Here is an 18863-nt window from a genome sequence, read left to right as displayed (position 1 = left end):
TATTTAACTTTAAAGTTGAATATATATGTGTTTAATCTTGAATAACTATTTTAAAACATGTATTTAGGTTAAAAAAAAAGAAGAAGAAGTGCTATATGCATTTTAATTGCAACAGTTTTAAGTACAGTCCCCCCCACCCCCCTTTATTTTTAATGGTGATATTTGGAGGGCTAGTTACTTTTTTAGATGGTACTGAAGCTACTGTGTTTTTACATAAAACAGTAAATTACACTTTTATTATTGTTATTTCTCTTTAAAAAAAAGAAAATATTTTTTATAATTTAGGTCTTTTTTTTAAATGAATTATTTTCCACTACATCATACATTTTCATTGACCCATTCACATGTATTTGCAGATTAATCTGTGTCGCCGTAGTTAGGGACCGTATCGGAATTTTGACGCCTCCTTCGACATACGACGACCGCGGGACGTCCCATCGCGCATTTCCCCCCGAGACAAGAACCCACCAGGCGGTTCATCTCGTCGCAAGTGAGCAGCCGGGTTCGAGCTCCAGTAGCTGAAGCGTCTCCCTTCACTTCCCTAACCGACCGGCCGGTGTGGAGCTAAGCCCCGCCCACCGCAATGATTTAGAAGTTCAGGAATCCCACGTGACGTCACACGGAATGATGTAATGCGTCTGTAAATAGAATGTATTGTAATCTCGCGCCAGTCCAACGTGGTTCCTCGCGCCGCTTGTCCCTCTTCACTTGAAGGTAAGCTTGCGGCCGTCTGCTTCCCATTCATAAAACTTACAAGCTGTCCTCGCAACTTGGAAACTTGTTTTATGCTCTTTTCTTTTCTTTTTCTTTTTTTAAACAGCGGTGCCAAGTTTGAGTATCCCGGAGGAGCGCCTTTTCGCCGGTCGGTGGTCTATTTGGGGGGCGTGTGACAGCACAGCACCGTATCCAGCTTGTTTTTTGTTTTGTTTTACGGACTCTTTTGGGGGAAATACAATTATTTTACACTGGATGCTAACCCGGAGAGGACTTGATGCTCAGAAGAACCGAAAACCTTATTTTTGTTTTGAATGAACTCCAAATGCGATGTTGACATCCGGCAGCAACAGGAAGTTAGTATGAATCATCATCATCATCATCATCATCTTTATCATTATTATTATTATTATTATTATTATTATTATTATTATTATTACCACCATGGGATGTTTAATGGAAAAATTGAACATTTATTATATTAATTTATTATATTATGTTTGCATCTTGCTTCAAACAATATATTCTATAAAAATATTACTTAAAATTTACACTGTATGTATCATGTTATATCAAATATTATACACACGTAATATTACAAATAATTACCTATTATTCTTATTGGTACTAAGTAATAATATAACATAAAGTCATGGTTCATTAATATTTTTTTATTTGCATATATATATATATATATATATATATATATATATATATATATATATAAACAGTATTATAGTTATGTATAATTTAATTCTGCTTATCACAACTTTCATATTATAAAATACATAGTATATTATTATTATTATTATTGTTATTATTATTATCATCGTCATATATTGTGATGAGATATATGATATATATGTATATATATATATATATACATATATATTATATTTACGTTATATTATTACTAATAACACATGAAATATTATAGTAAAGCAAAATTGTATTGAATTAAATTAATTTAAATTAAATAATACATAAAATGTAATAGTATATTACTTTTATATGTATATATATGATTCTCTTTAAGTTATTATTATAGCATGTGACAAATATGAAATATTAGCCTATTTATAAGGTATATTCTAATTATCAATGCTTATTCATATGACTATAACTTTAAAAATATAACTATATAACACGTAAAATTATAGTTATCATAACTATTATTTAAGTAGATTAAAGAAAGCAGTTAAATTTCAGTTACTATCCCAAGGGATAATCTAGTGTAAAACGACAAGATGCTATTTGGTATGTTGTTGGAATTATGTATTTAAAAGGTGACGTCACCTTGCATTGATGCAATCAGTCTGACAGAAGGTTTTGCTTGAAATGTGCTGACTCGGCTCATTTTTTAAGCACTGCTCAAAGAGGCAGAGGCATAACCTATCCATCTATCCATCCATCTATCTATCTATCTATCTATCTATCTATCTATCTATCTATCTATCTATCTATCTATCTATCTATCTATCTATCTATCTATCTATCTATCTATCTATCTATCTATCTATCTATCTATCTATCTATCTATCTATCTATCTATCTATCTATCTATCTATCTATCTATCCTGTCTTTTTCCATTTTGACACTTGCATATGCTTGCTCACACGCGCATGTGCACACACACGTACGCACCTATGAAGTCACCTCTACTTGCCAGGGGTTGGAAAATGGGGGCTGAAGCAGGTTCAAACCTGTCAGGAGTAGGCCTGTGCAGCCCTCCCCTTTGCTGCCACCTCCTGCCCTCATTCCTTCCCCTTCCATTCATTGTCGCCTCCTCCTCTTCTCTGCCTCTCTCTTTACCCCACTGCCCTTTCCAGTCCACTAATTCAATCACCTTTCAGTCACTCTACACTGCATGGAGGTTTGTGCTACTGCCCTGATTATTAAATAGTCTCAAATGCAGTACAGTAAACCGGAGTTTCAGAACTTATTCAGTATTTATTCCATCGTTTGTGCACTGCAAGTGTACCTAAAAGTGGCGTGGCTGTGTTTTTGGTAGTACAGTCAGTCCTGAGCTAATCCAAACGGTACCATTGGTGGCCCAGAGTGTGGGCTACTGTGGAAAATGCAGGCAGGCCCAGCAGCATTGATACCTCAAAAGTCATAATCACATCACTGGCTTAATAGCTCAGCGGAAGAGCTGATGGGGTCAAACCTGCGTTAGCGTGCCCCAAGCACTCTTATTTGTGCTGATATTTATATCCTACGATGACTTGATTTTGATGCAAGGCACGCCAAGCATGTGTCCTTTTTATCCCCTTACATTACCATGCACTGATGATTGGGTGATAAAATTGTATTCCCTAATGCGTTATAAAAGTGCATGCTAGTAGAGTAGTCTGTTGTAAAATATGTTTTTAAAATCAACAGTTATGCTGTGAGCCGAATCATAAAGATAACTACGTGTACAATGCAATCTAAAATAGCATTTGTTGCTGCAAAGGGATCTTTTTCTTCAAGATAATGTCGCGCCATCGAACTCATAACACCTCATTTCTCAGAGTAAAGACATGATAATAGGAAATGTAACACGCTATCTGAGGTTGAGGGATTTGTCTCTCGGAAATATAGGCCAGAAGATGCCTTCTGCATGACATCACCATACAGTAACTGCAAGATGAGTAAGATAGTCCCTCGCATACAGTGTGATTAGCCTGCTGCTAAACTTGCTGCCCCCATTCTCTCTTTGTGTAGGCCTGCATATGACATGAATGACAAACAGGACAGGCCTTATGTGTGCGAGGCCCCTGGCTGCTCTCAGGTCAGTTTTGTATTTACTTGTTTGTTTGTTTTTTACACTTGCATTATGCACTTCATTAAACACACTTGCACTAAATTAGAATGCATATCTCATGTAGATAAATAGGGTAACGTATTATATAAACAGTATGATGCAACACCGTTTTACATTGCATTATTTCTTTTTATAACTAAGGTAAGGTGCCTTGTATATGATCTCATTAAATTGTGCAAGTGAGCCTAATGTTGAAAAGCTATAACTTTAATCAGAGGCACTTTAAATGGTAGCAGATGTGTGCTACACCTGCTACTTCCCCAGTTATAATGGGGTGCGCAAACTTATGCAACCACATTATCTCAGTTCTTTATTAGTTGGAAAAGTTATAGGTCTCAATAATGATGCAAAACGTTTTTTTTTAATGTATCATAAAGCCTGCCATTTGAACAAGGGTGTGTAGACTTTTTTTTTTTTATATCCACTTAATGTGTCCCGTGTTAATATAATATTCATCCTGCAGCGCTTCCAGTTTGAGGAGCATCTAATCATTCACAGACACAAACATGAGATGACCCTCAGGTTCTCCTCCACCAAGACGGATATGACTTTTACCGGTGAGAGAACACGCACAAATGATATAAAAATATTCCCGCCTCACAAATCCTTTTTGTTTTCTCCTTTTTAGCCAGGGACTGCTTTATGACACATACAGTATAAAATCAGATAAGATCAGTACAGTCTCTATTCTTTTTTTTTCCCAGCGTGCACGCTATCCTCCATCAGATCATAGCAAATGACGTCACCATCTGTAAAGAACACTTTAAATTAAAAACATTGGTCGGTTCGGGCGTCAGTTCCACCGAGATGATAAATCAGAAAAGAAAGCAGAATGTGTCATCGTTGCCATCCCATTGGTTAGACTAATGGTAATGTGACATGGCCGTAACCATAGAAACGTCTGTCTATCTGGACACATACTGTATATCAACATTATTTCAAAGCTCTCCAGACTCGCCATATGTGTGTTCCTGTCCCTTTCAAGTATCATGCACGAAATCTTTCCTCAATACAAAGAGCCAGCTGACCTTCGACCCCTTGCATGTTTCGACTACTCAGGGAGACAGACTGACGCTATCGTGAGAGAGAAAGAGAAGCGTTTGTTACACACAGGTCCCTCGAAATTGCTGCATCAGACCTGATGTTTATCAATCTGCCTTTGCTTATTAGACAAAACCCACCATAGTGGAACGGCATGCTGCAATCATTAAATATTTCAGGACATTACCTGTCACAATTGCTTTCGACAGGCACCCTGAAAGGGATTAGAGATACGGTTTTAAAAATTAGTGACATAATAGCACAAACCCTTTTTTTTTTTTTTTTTTTTACATATCCCTTGGTGTTGTATATGTGACCCATCCAGACCAGACGCCGACTCCCACTCGGTTTTTGCAGAACTGTGAAGAAGTTGGTCTGTTCAAGGAGATAGAGGAGGAATTTCTGCAGGAGCAAGAAGAAGAGGAGAGCAAACAGGTACTGTTTTGCTACACAGAAAATAAAAAAAAATTATGAAATTATTTACAATAATTAAATAAGTGAATGCAAAATAAACATAATGAATATACATTTTAGTTAACCAATTTTAGGCTTTTTTTTTGCCTATCCTCTGTTATTTGCTGTTTTTGTGCTGAGCCCAGTGCCATTTGGTGGCCTCGTGAAATAATGTGAAGGAAACCATTTTAATTGAGTTGAGGGGTTTAATTTTAAACACGGGTGTCAAACTCGTTTTTGTCACAAGCCAAAGTGTAGTTTTCGTCAGAAGGGATGTTAATCATATAAAAAAATATATATATATATATTTTTAAAAAAATCATACAGTAGACCCTTACATATTTGTGGTTTGGTATTTGCAAATTTTTATGATTTTTTTTTTAGAACTTATCCACCGGTATTTGCTAAAGCCTCCACTTTTTAACTAATCCATTGCTTATTTTTGAGTGTTTTTTTTTAACAGCAGTTATTAGGGATCATCAATAATTTGCAGATTTTCATTATTCATGTTCTTTGATTGATATATATTTTTAACAACAATTTGATTTTGAAATGACAAGTCATGGAAAATAGTGACAACTAAATACTTAAGTACACAACTTATGTTCAATTTAACTTAAGAAGTGATTTGGTGACAAAGATGCTTGTAATATCTGTCAAAACTAAAGAAAATGTGCTAATTTGGTGCAGATTTTATTTGCTTTTGTGGGCCCCGTAAAATGACGTAGTGGGTCTGATCTTGCCCCTGGTCCTTGAGTTTGACACCAGTGATTCAGTCAAAAGTAGTTCTTTGTCACCATTTTGTGATGGGGCCTTAGTTTCAGCGATTTCTCTGTAATGCAACAAACATTACAGGGCTCTTGATAATGTGAACGTTCCGTCAACCCGATGAGAGAACAACAGGCCATATGTGGCCCGCAGGCCAAACTTTCCCCACCCCGGGTGTGTGGCACTAGCACGGTTAAAATGACTATCAAGACAGTCTACCCACTTCAGAAAATGCATCCATCTGTTTTGTCGCTCTTCCCGCAGACGGTATCCCATAATGGGCCTGCTTGTATGAATCAGCCCCAGCTCAAAGCCCAGCTCCAGCACCCACACCACCAGCCACCGCTGCACCATCCCCACGCCCATTCCCTGCAGCACCCCCACGGCCCAATGATTGGCCCAAGTTGCAGCCTGGCTGCCCAGCAAGCCGTATCCTCCTCCATGTCTGGATCAACCAACAGCCAAGCTCCATCCTCACTCACGCACTCAGGGTAAGTATAATTGGTATACACACCCAATCGGTTAATAACCATGCTCATCATTTTGCTTAAAAGTGAGAATATAAATAGTAGAAGTCAGGAGAAGAGCTACTTATTACTAAAAACATTACCCCCCATGCACCTAATGCTTGTGGAGATCCGGACGTGAGTAAGCAGCTTTCATTAATTTTACAGATTATTATTACACAGTGCAACACACGGATTAGATTAATCCTGTAATAGTCCCAGGGCTGGAAAATCTGTACCATTACAGCAAAAACACTTCCAGGCCATAACATTAGGTACACCTGCGCAAACCTTCAATACAAAATAACGTTGAGTTTGATTGACATTTTCAGAGACCTGTGATTCTAGCATGGTGGAGTCACTGTAATATTTTGGTTACCTTAGCAATACGAGAGGGGGAAAATATTGAGGTAGAAACCCTTAAAGTCCAAAAATGGCCAATTTTTTCCACAAATCAATACTATTGGTCTGTCCCCACATCGTCTGTTATTTTTACGCATAATCAATAGAAAAAAAAGCTAGAGAACAAATCTATTATCTCTCTTGACTAGAACTGACTACAACTGTCTGTGAAGTGTCACAAAGCTCCGCCTCTTCCTTCTCTCTTATCATATTGATTTAGCCATTTAAAATGATTATGGTTTGATGTTATGTCCAATCCAACACAACTAAAGACTCCTCTGACAAAAAAAAAAGATCCGTCAAGGAAATGACAGACAGTAGGCAACCATTTGATATAATTTTTTGTACAGTAGACCGATGAGCAGTTGCATCCAGACAGCGTGTCCACCAGTGTTGTTAACTCAACCATAGATCGAGTGTCTGAATGTTTCCCCTGATGTTTGCCTACGGTTTCCATAGCAACCAGGCCCTCTGGCCGTACGCCTGAAGGCCCGGTAGAACTGTTGTGGTTACATCAAGAAATGCTGCTTTTGGAGCGTCTGCACTTTGCTGTAAAGCTAAACGGTCCACATGCCTCAGATTCAGTCATGACATCATCGGCGATGACCTCAGCACGGCCGTGGAGGCCCACGCTGTCATGCTGGCTGACGGCCAGGGTGGTTCGGTCAGCACATGGAACCGTCCCCTGCTGTGATTCCTCAGCTTTTCCTCCTTAGCTGTCTTTTCCCCCCGTACACAGTCCGCTTGCGCTCAATTGTCAGCTTTTACCAAGTACACTTATCAAGAACTAAAATTCCGAAGTACAGTGAAGCCCTCAGACTAACCTGCAATAGGTTAAAATCTGTGACACAGAGAGCCCATTGAACATTTTTAAAATAGCTTTAGCCTTCTCACATGCTTTAAACACACCTGAAATTTTGAAAAACACTTTTTAAAGTGTTAGGTCTGCTACAGAGTGCATTCTAAAAACAATTGAGTCAGAAAATAACCAAAATTGGGTCAGGAATGGATTGACCCAACTTTTAGCTATTAAACCCCAAACCCAAAATGCAACCCAATTTTCGGGCTGTTTGTGGGTTATTTTACATTACATTGTTGTTTACATTTGACCCAACGTTTTGGGTTGATTAAATAATCCAATTGGATTTGGGTCCAATTAAATACAATTTAAAAAAGGGTCAAAAATGAACTGACAACTTTTTAAATTAACAAAAAAAGTTGAGTCAAATTCAATTAATAACCCACTAAACAACCCAAATTCTTGGGTTGTTTAGTGAGTTTTTCATTTGACTCAACTTTTTGGGTTAATTAAATAATCCAATTGGATTTAGGTCCAATTAAATTAATAACCCACAACCAAAACAATTTTTGGGACTGTTTTGTGGGTTATTCATTTGGCCCAATTTTTTGGGGTTCATTTAGTAACTCAATTGGATTGGATTGAGTTCTTTAACCCAAAAAGTTGGATCAAATTAAATTAAAAAACCCAACTAATAACCCCAAAAGCAATCCAATTTTTTAGGTTGACCCAACTTTTTTAGTTAAATGTCCAAAAAGTTGGATTGGTCCCTTTTTTACTCAATTTAGGTTCATTTTGACCCAACTGCATTTAGTGTGTGAGTTATTTTGTCGACTCTGACTGTAAGTACAGTACATGTCATCTATTTATCTGTACTTATTTTATCTCAGCTCCGTCTGCCATTACAGCCTGGATATAAATGTCAATTTGCACCTCTGTCTCTAAGCCGCATTAGTGAAACTTTATCCCCGGCATGAAGCGTCCCCCCTCATTCGCCCTCTCTCCGGTTGACAACAGGCCTGTTCCTGGACCCCCCTCCTCCCTCCTCCACATACGCAACAGACACCGTCAACCGCTGCCAGCCTCGCTGCCTGGCACCCTGCCCGACCCCGCCATGCAAGGGGCATCTGCTCAGCACATGTCCGTAAGTACAGGCGACTGGCTCCGCGCTCTGTCTGCGACCTATACACAAGCGTCTTTATTCCCATCCGAATGATTCATAAGACGCAGTTACATTGGTCAAAGTGGCCGAGATGCCCTTGTTGTTGTAATATTCATCGCTGTCAGAAAAATTCACTTCTGTTTTGAGGATGAATAAATCAGAAGTGTCAAACAAACAGATGGCTGTGACCTTGCGGGGAGCTTTTTATTCTCAAGGAGAGAAAAAAAAGTTGATTTTTGCGTCATTTATTTATTCTTCAGATGGAGAAGCAGATGTCTTGTATAATGGATATACCAGGCCCCATAAACAACCCGTCCTGTTCTTCGCCTCAGGTACTGAACAGTCAGCTATAAAGGAAATATTTTCTTCCTGTGTATGCAGATCACTCCCTCCTACTCTGCTAAGAACATCAGGCCCTATAAAAGTCCATCGCTGTTGGAGCAAAATAAGAATGCAATCCAAAGAATTGCACATTCTTTTTCAGTTCCCTTATAGCTGCAGTATGTTGCAACCTGTCTGTCTCACATAAAAAGAGAACCATGATTGATTTTGAATTATACGTCAAGGTGGTAACAAAGGTTAAAGATTAAATCAGAAATCACTATAATAAGTGCTTACAGGAATGATAAAAACCTGCCAGAAAATATTTTGATTTTGCAGTTATTCCTTCCAGCATGCCAGCTCTGATTTTAGTTTATTATGTTTATCTAAAGTCAGAAATGAACCACATACTCTGTCTGACTAATGACAGCTGCAAAGGAAAAGTAAAACCACGTCTTTTCAAGATTTGTCCTTTTTTGTTCATTTTAAAGGATACATTCATCTTAATCCATTTCCAAAATGAATGCATACAAAAAGTCTACAATGGATATAAAAAGTCAACACACCCCTATGAAAAGCCAGTTTTGTGTGATAGAAAAAAAGTGAGACTTCCTCACATGTCACACACATGCTTATGATTTAAAGTGATTCCTGGGGTCATATTTGGGTCAATATCATGTCATTGATATAATACAACCTTTCAGAAATTCTAAAACAGTAAACTTGTTGAAGGGTTGAGCTGCCTAAGTGATTCTTGCAAAGTGAAGGTCCACCGTGTGATCATTAAGTGCTAACATTAGCCAAAAATGTCCAACCTGTCAGCAAGCATAGATATTTTCCTGTTTGCATGTACATTATTATTATTATTATTATTATTATTTTACAAAGTATGGGAGTTTGAAAAACACAACATCTTCTGTATACATAATATAAGTTCAGTTAAGTTTTAATATTAATTTCAGTGAAACAATTTTTCAGGTGAAATGGGGAAGTCTCAAAGGCACCTTGAGGTGAAACTGACACAGCTACTTGTCATTTAACATAGGAGATTTTTTTTTCCAACTGGAAGTGTCTACAAATGTCTCTATTGTACAGTAAAAGTTAAAGTACTTCATGTACACTTTTGTCTTGATTCCCTGATACCCTCAGTCAGAAATATCATGGCATATGTCATCCACGCCAAGGAGATCCATGATGTAATCACAGGGGCCCACTGTCAGAGTGTTTCTATGTAGTAAACAGAGCTGAAATACTCGTGCCCCGTCCTGTTCCCTCCGTGCGTATGCGTATGTGTGTGTGTGTCTGGTAAAGCTGGCACAGACAGCTGAGTGATCTCATCCTTGGCAGCCGTTAAATGTGCCCCCCCCCCCCCTCCTGTCTCTGGATGGTTGAAGTGGAAGAGAAGGGGGGGGGGGGGGTCAGCTTGCCTCTCTTAAAGAAATATTGTGTAACTTGGAGCAGATAGCAATATTGCCATGGAGGGGAGGGGGGGGGGGGGTGATGTCATGCTGCAAACATGATCCCTCCCCGTTCCCTCCCGCTCTCTCTCTCTCTCTCTGGAGCTCTCTTGCACTCATTCACTTCTTTGTCAAGTACAAGAGAAAGGTGAAATGAGGTTTAAATGAGCCGGAACAGTCTATTCGGTCAAATATGCAAGGAGTGAAAGTGTGAATGAAGCTTTTATTAAAGGAAATACTTTGCTCATTGAGGTGAGGTCTGAAGGTGTTTGGTTGGGTTGGAGCTTATCTGCTGTTTCTAATTCAGTTGGGGGCGACTTAGAGGGGCGGAACGCACGCTTCCAGCTACCATGACAGGGGTGGAAAGTGGTTTTATATAATGACGTTATGAAGTTATTCACACTTCAACCAAGGCCACAGGAATTCACATACATTTGTTTTAAACTGTTAAAATAGAGAATTGTTTGATTTTCATTCAAGGAGGAATCTTGTTGGTTTTAATGATGTCATGGGATGACAAGGGTAGCTGAGGGCAAATCATTACTCATTCCTTCCTTGAATCTACTGTAAAATACTTTTCAATCAGTGATCCTCAGATTGTCTCAGATTATTTACTAACAAGAACTGTACACAAAGGTAATGTTATATATGTACACTACATTACTCACAAAAAGTTAGGAATGCCAGTATTGTAAAATTTCAGCATTGACCTAAAATGTAATACAGTATACGTAACCTTGACAGTTGAATTCAATTTGACCTCTCCAAACTTTTGAATACACACCTGACTGAAAGTATGAGGAAGGCGTGACGTGACCTATTTGGATTTTTTTTTATATATAAAGCTGATGCTGATTCTGTTATTTGGCATAATTTGAATAAATAATAATATACAATGAGTAAAAAAAAAAAAAGTATAGAGAAAAAAAACGTAGAGAAAAAATTGCCCGATTTTTAAAAATAGTTAATATTGGCTAATTAACTTTTTTTTTATTATGATTATTTTACTTTTATTTTATATTGATATATTTTAGGGGTGTCAGGCAATTCATTTTTTAAATTGTAATTTATCGCATGACTTAACTCACGATTAATCGCACATTTTATATCTGTTCTAAATGTACAATAAAATGTACAATAAAATATTTTTTTCCAAGTTTTCATACTCTTGTTAACATAAAATTGTGGGTGTGAAATTGTGGAATAGTGTTGATGATGAGCTGAAGCTATGTACTTCCTAATCAGGGTTTAAGAAAAAACTAAAATATAAAATCATTAATGCTTATAGTGCCATAGACAAAATGTAAAATATTAAGGCGCTTTGGTGTCCGTGGAATCATTATTTTCTTTGTTTTGTTGTATTTTTATGTGACTTCATGTGAATCTACAGGACTGCGTTTTGAATTATGTTTAAAATGAGTCTTATCGTTTGAGAATGTTTCATTAAGTTATATAAGGGTAGCAGTTAAAAAAAAGTGTTTACTCCACAATTTGGCAAGTCAATTGGTAGAATGTATTATATTGTACTCGTTTTTTTTTAGAACATGTGTATAGATTATATTTTAGTTTTATATGATTTTAATATCTTTGAGTAAAATGTTTTCTTCTTTCTTTTGAAAAATAAAATTCATTAATTCATTAAAAGTAGAAAAAATGTTAAACTAATAGAAATATGGCTGCATCTTTTAATCATTGATACAGTAATATGATAATAATTCATAAAATTGAGTTAAAATTAAAAATATGTACTGTACTGTAAAAAACGAGTGTGATATTGATTTGTGTTGATGCATTTTTCAGCCACTAGATGGCATAATAAGATTTTTAAGACGGTGACAGCTCAGTACATTTTTCTTTTCATATTAAATGCTATCTTTAACATGAAGTAACTTGTGAAATTCTGCACATTTTTAAAATTGTAACATATAACTTGATTCCAGCCTCCACAAATATATGCATTATTATTACATTACATTTATTACTGCTAAATATTTACGTGGACATGTCTGCTTCGTTGCAACTGGAATTCCCCCAGTACAGGCTTTGCAAGTAAGGGGCAGTAATTAATCACGTGTTAATATATAGTGGTGTTGAAGGAACTTTAAATTAACTCAAAATAAACACACTAATTTTGACACCCCTAACATATTTATATATTTATATTTATTTATATTTACACATAATTATATGTATTATTATATTTCTATTGAAATAGTTAATATCAGCTAATTAAATGAGCGAGCCAATTAATCGGTATCATGTAAATATTATACAGTATATTACACTATATAATTAAGGTCATTTACATTACAAGTCTTATTCTTTCGTTTAGAGGTCCAAGCAGATGATGGGGCATCACTACCAACACCCGGTAATGGCCCCCGTAACCAATCCTACGAGTGCAATGATGGAGATAATGTCACAGCGCCACCAGGCTCCTCCACTACAACACCATCATCACCCCCATCACCATCCTCATCATCCTCAGCTTACTGCTCCCCCCCTCAGTTACCAACATCGATGCCATCCAACCCATCCACAGCACCTTGGAAGCCCCCACAGCCACCCTCACCCGTCAAGGAACACACCAGCTCACCAATCACCCCCCGCCAACCTCCCCCAAGGCTCACCTCCTGCACCCCCATTGTCTGTACCTGCACAGGTATGATGCCTCTTCATCACCAATCTGCTTCCTGAAGTCATCTCTCAGGATTTGAACGTCAACGTATGCGTCCGCAGGTATCGCCGGTTCCGCAGCAAATGCACCCCTGCCAATCGCCGCACTCCCAGCATGCACTGCAGGAAGGCGGAAGCTGCAGCCGGCGGAGGAGGACGGCCGAGCAGGACCCCGACGAGCGCAGGCAAAAGTTCCTGGAACGCAATCGAGCGGCTGCCACCCGCTGCAGACAAAAGAGGAAATTGTGGGTGTCGTCACTTGAGAAGAAGGCTGAGGAGCTGACTCACAACAACCTTCAGCTGCAGGTTGGATTAGCTGCTTTCTTGCAAGCGCACATGTTCTGTTTACACGTTTAGAGATTTGTTTTACTCTTACCCAGAATGAAGTGACGTCATTGAGGTCGGAGGTTGGTCAGCTGAAGCAGATTCTGCTCACCCACAAGGACTGTCCTGTCACAACCAGACAGAGAGAAGCACAGGGATACAATAGTGAGTAATTATATCACTATTAATCTTGCCACCAGATGATGGAGGTTAGTTTCTAGTTTAGTCACTTCTGCCACCCGGAAATACCCGAATGCAGGGGTGGAGCTACATGGTGGACATGGCCACCTCAATTTTAGTATCTGTGATTTTTCTTCATGATAATGATTATTATTATTGATTATTATTATTAAAGTTATCAAATGTATTATTATTGTTTTTATATTATTATTATTTTATTTGTATTTATTATATCAGATTTTATTTATTTACTTACTTATTTATTATAAAATCACACTGGCCGCCCCAATGAAAATTTCCTGGCTACGCTCCTGCCCAAGTGGCTATTGTTTATAAACATTTTGAAAAGGTCTATACAATTGTGGGTAAAACAAACACAGCGGATCTAAAAAGTCTACACACCCCTTTTGAAATGCCAGATTTTGTCATCTATTTCCATTCATCTGCAACGAAAAGCATTTTGTTGAATCGTTTGACATGCACCACACAGGAGTACGGACACGAGTACGCAGGACAGCCAGCCAAGGATCAAGTGACTTTGATTGACAGCTGTCTCTGTGTCCAGCTGCAGGGGTGAGCCCGGGAGGAAGCCCCACCCCTGTAGATTCTGCGTGTCATCGGCAGGCCATCCAACACAACAGCATCACCACGTCCTCGCTGAAAGGCAGCACGCAGCACGAGCCCAAGCCTGGACGCTAGAGATCGCGACTGGACTGTTTTTTGTTTTGTTTTTTTTCAGTGTTAATATCATTACCATTTCAAATGGTGCATAAAATGCCTTCTATAAAAGCTTTTAAAATGGTTGCAGCATTGAGTTTGTTGGCCGCTAACTTAGGGACGCTCATTTCATTTGGCCTTGCTCTTGTATCTTGCACTAATTTTGAAATATAAATACTATAAGCTCCTATTTTTAACAGAGCATATGCAAATGTGCACCTTTTGCCTTTTCCTCAAAACGGGGGCAGCTTCTAAACAAAAAAAAAGACTATATTTTTCTACAATTAATAATAAGAACATCTTTTCAGACAAGTGTCATTGCATCATAACTTCAAATCGATAGGTTTTGTTGGAAGCCATTTAATGATGCAATATTTCCTTCCAGGCACTTTTTAAATACCTTTTTCTCTAAAGCTGCGCCTCCTGATTGAATTCCTGTTTGCATAATTTAATTTGCACTTGAGTTTCTCTTTTTGTACTGTAAAGATGGTGACTGTACATCTATAATATTAATAATAATAAAAATCTTATTCTGATATGTTCTGTCATTGTTGAGCATTTGTATTACGTTTGATTCAGTATTTAAGAGTCAAGAGTGCCCTCTAGTGATTGCTTTGGTATTGATCTTCAACAACAGGGTTAGTGAGGTGGCCTGTGAAATTATGCAAAATTAAGTATTCTCAGACAGAAATTACTGTATGATACAGTAATTTTAAATGTAATCAAATTTGTTGAAATTGTCATAATTTTCAGTGTAATGATATAATTATAATTCACTAACTAATAAAATAAATAAAATAATGAATTAAAAAATGAATATAAATAAATGTAATAATTATATATTTCATAAAATAAATTATAAAAATAAACAATAAATTGTTCAACAGCATGTTGACAAAATAACACAAACAAAGATCATTTTGCTTCACAATCAAGTCAGGTTTTAATTTGAGCTCTGAAACAAAATTGCATCCATACACCCCAGATGGCAAAACAAATCTTAATATCCAATTTAAAAAAAGAGGAAAACCTTATTTAAAAAATATATAAAACTGTACAAATAGACATTAGGATGTCTGTACAAGTGAAAACAAGCACCATAGTTGAAATCAGTGATCCATCATTCACACTCTCACACTTGCATTCAAAACAAAAGCACATGTAAAAAGCCTTGCAGGTGGGAGGATGTGAAAGGCACAAGGCGAGAAGAGGATGTGTGTGTTGGAGGACGTTGTTTTCCTCTGGGCTCTCAGAGAGTCCTGACAGGAAATTATCCAATTTCACTTAAAATTGTGAATTATATCCAACCAATAATCTATCTTTGTCTTTCTATCTATGCCTATGTAAATGACATTACTAGATGAAGGCAATACTTCTTAAACTCCTTTTAAAATGATGATACATTTCTTCTAAATGTCACTTTACAGTGTTTTTATGAGCTGAAGTAACAAATCAAACAACTTCCAATGTAAATTTAACTAAAACTGAATTAAAGTTCATTAGAAATGTTCCCATTATTTACAATCCTATTCAGAGAATCTGGGCAGGTCAATGTCCCTGCGAGAGGAACTAGTATCCTGAAAACGGTCACACGAGAACTGGATGAGGTCTCCCAGTTCTGGTGGCACAAGCCGGGCCGGGCGACTGTTCTGGTAGCTGGTAAAGTCAGCGGACACCGAGGTGTTGCCCCGGAAAGGTCTTCTGGTGGAGTACATGTGGCGCACGTGAACCGCCGACTTCCTCCTCTGCAACCTCTTCTTGATGCTCCGTCCCAGCCAGACCAATCCCAGGACGAGAAGCAGCACGGCGTTCCCGGCCAGCGTCAGCACTGTCACCAGCTGGAGGTTAGAGGTCAAGACCGAGTCTTCGGAAAGGGTGACCAGACCTGAGCAGTGGTCGCGGGGCGCCACTTGACACACGGAACCGGCGACCACTCCTTCCACGCACACCATGTAGGTGATATCCGGGCGGAGATCCCGCAGGGTCAACGACCGGGCTGAGCCAGGGGTGTAAACGTAACGTGGAAACCGGTCGGATGTACCGAACCGGTCAAACATAATCCGGTAGTGCACCTCATCCAGGACTGGACTGAGTCCTGGTGTCGCCCAGTAGACTGTGACTGTACTACTTGTGACCTGGTCCACTGAGACATTGGTGATGAAATGGCGATTAAAGGCACATGGATCGGTGATAGGCGGGACCTCTGTGTGGTCCATCCTAAGAAGATCAAACATTTCTCCGGATGGGATGCCAACAGTGGAGGCCCTCTCCTGGTTCCCTTCTGGATTTGGCATGGGAACTTTGGGATGTTTTCCAAGTGCGTCAGCTGGTGATTTGGATCTGTGGGAGCCATTTTTAAATGAATGAACCATTACTGGCACCTCTTGGTCTCCTTGTTTCCCCGCCTCTTCCTTCCCTTGTGTTTTCCCTGCCGTCTCATCCTGCTTTTGTTGCTTTGGATCCTCTCTTCCTCTTTCTTCCTGCCAAACTTCACCCTTCATCTTAACCCACGTCTTTCCTCCCTGGCTCTCCTCAGGTCTGGCGTGGCTCCCGCACAAATCGCTCCAGTTCCCAGCAGACTCTAACTGGGAACCGTTTACACGGTCCAAGGAGGTCCCACTCAGGGTTGCTGGGTGATGACACTGTACAAACACATCCAACAGTTTGCCCTGAGAACGTGCTGCAGTCATCCATCTTTTCAACTCTTCCAGGCGACAATCGCAGGTCCAGTTGTTGCCACGGAGATCCAGGTCGTGAAGAAAGTTATTTAGCTTGAAAATGTCACCTGATATGCTCGTTAGGAGATTATTTGTTAGCTTCAGAACCCTGAGATGTTTAAGGTGAATAAATGCTAAAGAGTCAATATTAGAGATCCGGTTGTGACTAAAGTCCAAAAGCTCCACGAGCTCCAGAGGATCCAGAAGCCCAGCTGGGATGTCCTCCAGCTCATTGGCCTCTATCAGGAACTCTTTGAGGCTAGATAAACCGAGCAGAGCCCCGCTGTGCAGATGAGAAATCCTGTTGCTACTGAGAGATAATTTGGACAGTTTTTTTAGATTATGGAAAACTTTTTTCCCAACATGCTGGATTTCATTTTCAGACAGCAGTAAGGTTGTCAAGGCTTTGAGATGGGAGAAGGTGAGAGCACCGCGCAGGGCTGGCAGCTTATTGTGGGCCAGGTTGAGAAAGCGCAGGTTGGCGAGTTTAGAAAAGGCATTTCTGTGAATGTGATGCAGCTGATTGGACTCCAGATGAAGATGGCGCAGATTGTCCAAGTCTTTAAAAAGTGAATCTGGCAAATTTGGGATTTTATTGCCATCCAGGCGCAATTTAACAAGATGGTCCAAACTAGAAAAAAGCCCTGGTGTTATTTCAATGATGTCATTGTTATTTAAATAAAGGACTGTCAGTTTCTTCAAGGGTTGCAAAGTCCCATCTTGAATGTCAGATAAATGATTATGTCCCAAGTAGAGCTCTTCCAAATGATAAAGTTTCTCAAATGCTTTAGGATGGATGTTTAAGATTTGATTAAACTGTAAATCCAACCGCACTAATCCGATGAACCTTCCGAGGTCGACTGCAGAGATGTTACCTATGAAGTTGCCTCCAAGGCTGAAGACCAGCACCTCCTCCTGGTCGCTGCTGTGAGTGGGCACGGAGCGCAAACCCCGGTTGGCGCACATGAGACGCTGCGGTTGCTGGCAGTCACAGCGGTCGGGACAAACTCCCGGGGAGGCGAAACCACGGAGGGACAGCAGAAGCACGCAGAATCCTGCCAGGAAATAGCCGGTATCCATCCCCACGGCGCTTGTGGTACTGGTGCGGCATTCGCGTCCTCTTATCAGCCGCAATCGCATCCGCTTGATGCATGCGCCATGTTACATTTGCAGCTTTGGCGTTGACAGTGAGCCTACAACACCAGTCCGGGGAAAGGCTCCATCACTTTGCATCGTGTCGCGCAAATTAATTTAAGCAGTCTGCAGAATCGCTCACATCTCCAGTAAACCTCCATCCCCTCAAGTGGTCATCTGCTGCGAATTACCCACGCACTGGTGGAATATGGTCCCTCCTCTGCAACAAGTGAGCTCGTGAAGTTTGCAGGAAGCCGCGTGCACGTGAGAGGAGACAGATTTTGACCGAGTTTCCTGCGCGTGCCCGTGTGCAGCCAACCACGGCTCTGATCTGGTTGAATTGACATAACGATCTCCAAAGTGTGTGCAAGCAGGCTATTAAATGCATATATAGTATTATTAGTAATAGTAATAAAATAAATAACTAAATATATATATATACAGAATTTTTGTGTGTGGACATTTTATGTTTCAATATAGTGGTATCATTATTTGGTATCGCTTTTGGTATGGTATCATTCTAACAAATATGGTATCAAACATCTCTAATTTTTACTTTACTTTTTTTTTTTTTGTAATAGTGTTTTTTATCTATTATAATAACATGAATGATGCAATGTGCTACTCACCAGTATGAGCTGTACCTTTTCCACCCTGCAGAAGTGAACAATTACAGTTGAGAATT

At 39.2% G+C, this 18863-nt stretch overlaps 3 protein-coding genes across 5 annotated transcripts in view; 1 reads left to right on the top strand and 2 right to left on the bottom strand.

Moving 5' to 3' along the window:
- The window catches only part of LOC147157824 (juxtaposed with another zinc finger protein 1), a 31739-nt gene extending 18535 nt beyond the window's left edge, over window positions 1-13204 (bottom strand). Inside the window, exon 1 of the mRNA XM_086062913.1 lies at window positions 13085-13204. Coding sequence (XP_085919039.1) covers window positions 13085-13133 — 49 coding nt within the window. The 5' untranslated portion in view covers window positions 13134-13204. The remainder of the gene's footprint in view (window positions 1-13084) is intronic.
- On the top strand, window positions 143-14865 carry LOC147157823 (cyclic AMP-responsive element-binding protein 5-like). Of its 3 annotated transcripts, XM_086062910.1 has the most exons (12): window positions 143-714; window positions 821-1070; window positions 3422-3488; window positions 3985-4078; window positions 4888-4997; window positions 6048-6274; window positions 8508-8634; window positions 8913-8984; window positions 12763-13092; window positions 13170-13412; window positions 13487-13595; window positions 14101-14865. In XM_086062910.1, the coding sequence occupies exons 2-12, from the start codon at window positions 1045-1047 to the stop codon at window positions 14154-14156; spliced, it is 1461 nt and encodes a 486-aa protein (XP_085919036.1). In that variant the 5' UTR covers window positions 143-714; window positions 821-1044; the 3' UTR covers window positions 14157-14865. The 3 variants fall into 3 exon arrangements, with proteins under 3 accessions (XP_085919036.1, XP_085919034.1, XP_085919035.1); XM_086062908.1 differs by lacking the exons at window positions 143-714; window positions 821-1070 and having other exon boundaries at window positions 3404-3488; window positions 14176-14865; XM_086062909.1 differs by lacking the exons at window positions 143-714; window positions 821-1070; window positions 8913-8984 and having other exon boundaries at window positions 3404-3488; window positions 14176-14865.
- A 426-nt stretch (window positions 14866-15291) lies between these two features.
- On the bottom strand, window positions 15292-18496 carry tril (TLR4 interactor with leucine-rich repeats). The gene has a single exon (XM_086062940.1). The coding sequence runs from the start codon at window positions 18182-18184 to the stop codon at window positions 15854-15856; it is 2331 nt and encodes a 776-aa protein (XP_085919066.1). The 5' UTR covers window positions 18185-18496; the 3' UTR covers window positions 15292-15853.
- Window positions 18497-18863: the final 367 nt, after the last annotated feature.

This window comes from Leptonotus elevatus, chromosome 19, assembly GCF_054856555.1.
Source record: "Leptonotus elevatus isolate MCC_2025b chromosome 19, RoL_Lele_1.0, whole genome shotgun sequence".
In the NCBI taxonomy this organism is placed as follows: domain Eukaryota; kingdom Metazoa; phylum Chordata; class Actinopteri; order Syngnathiformes; family Syngnathidae; genus Leptonotus; species Leptonotus elevatus.
This window is presented reverse-complemented; position numbering and strand designations above follow the sequence as displayed.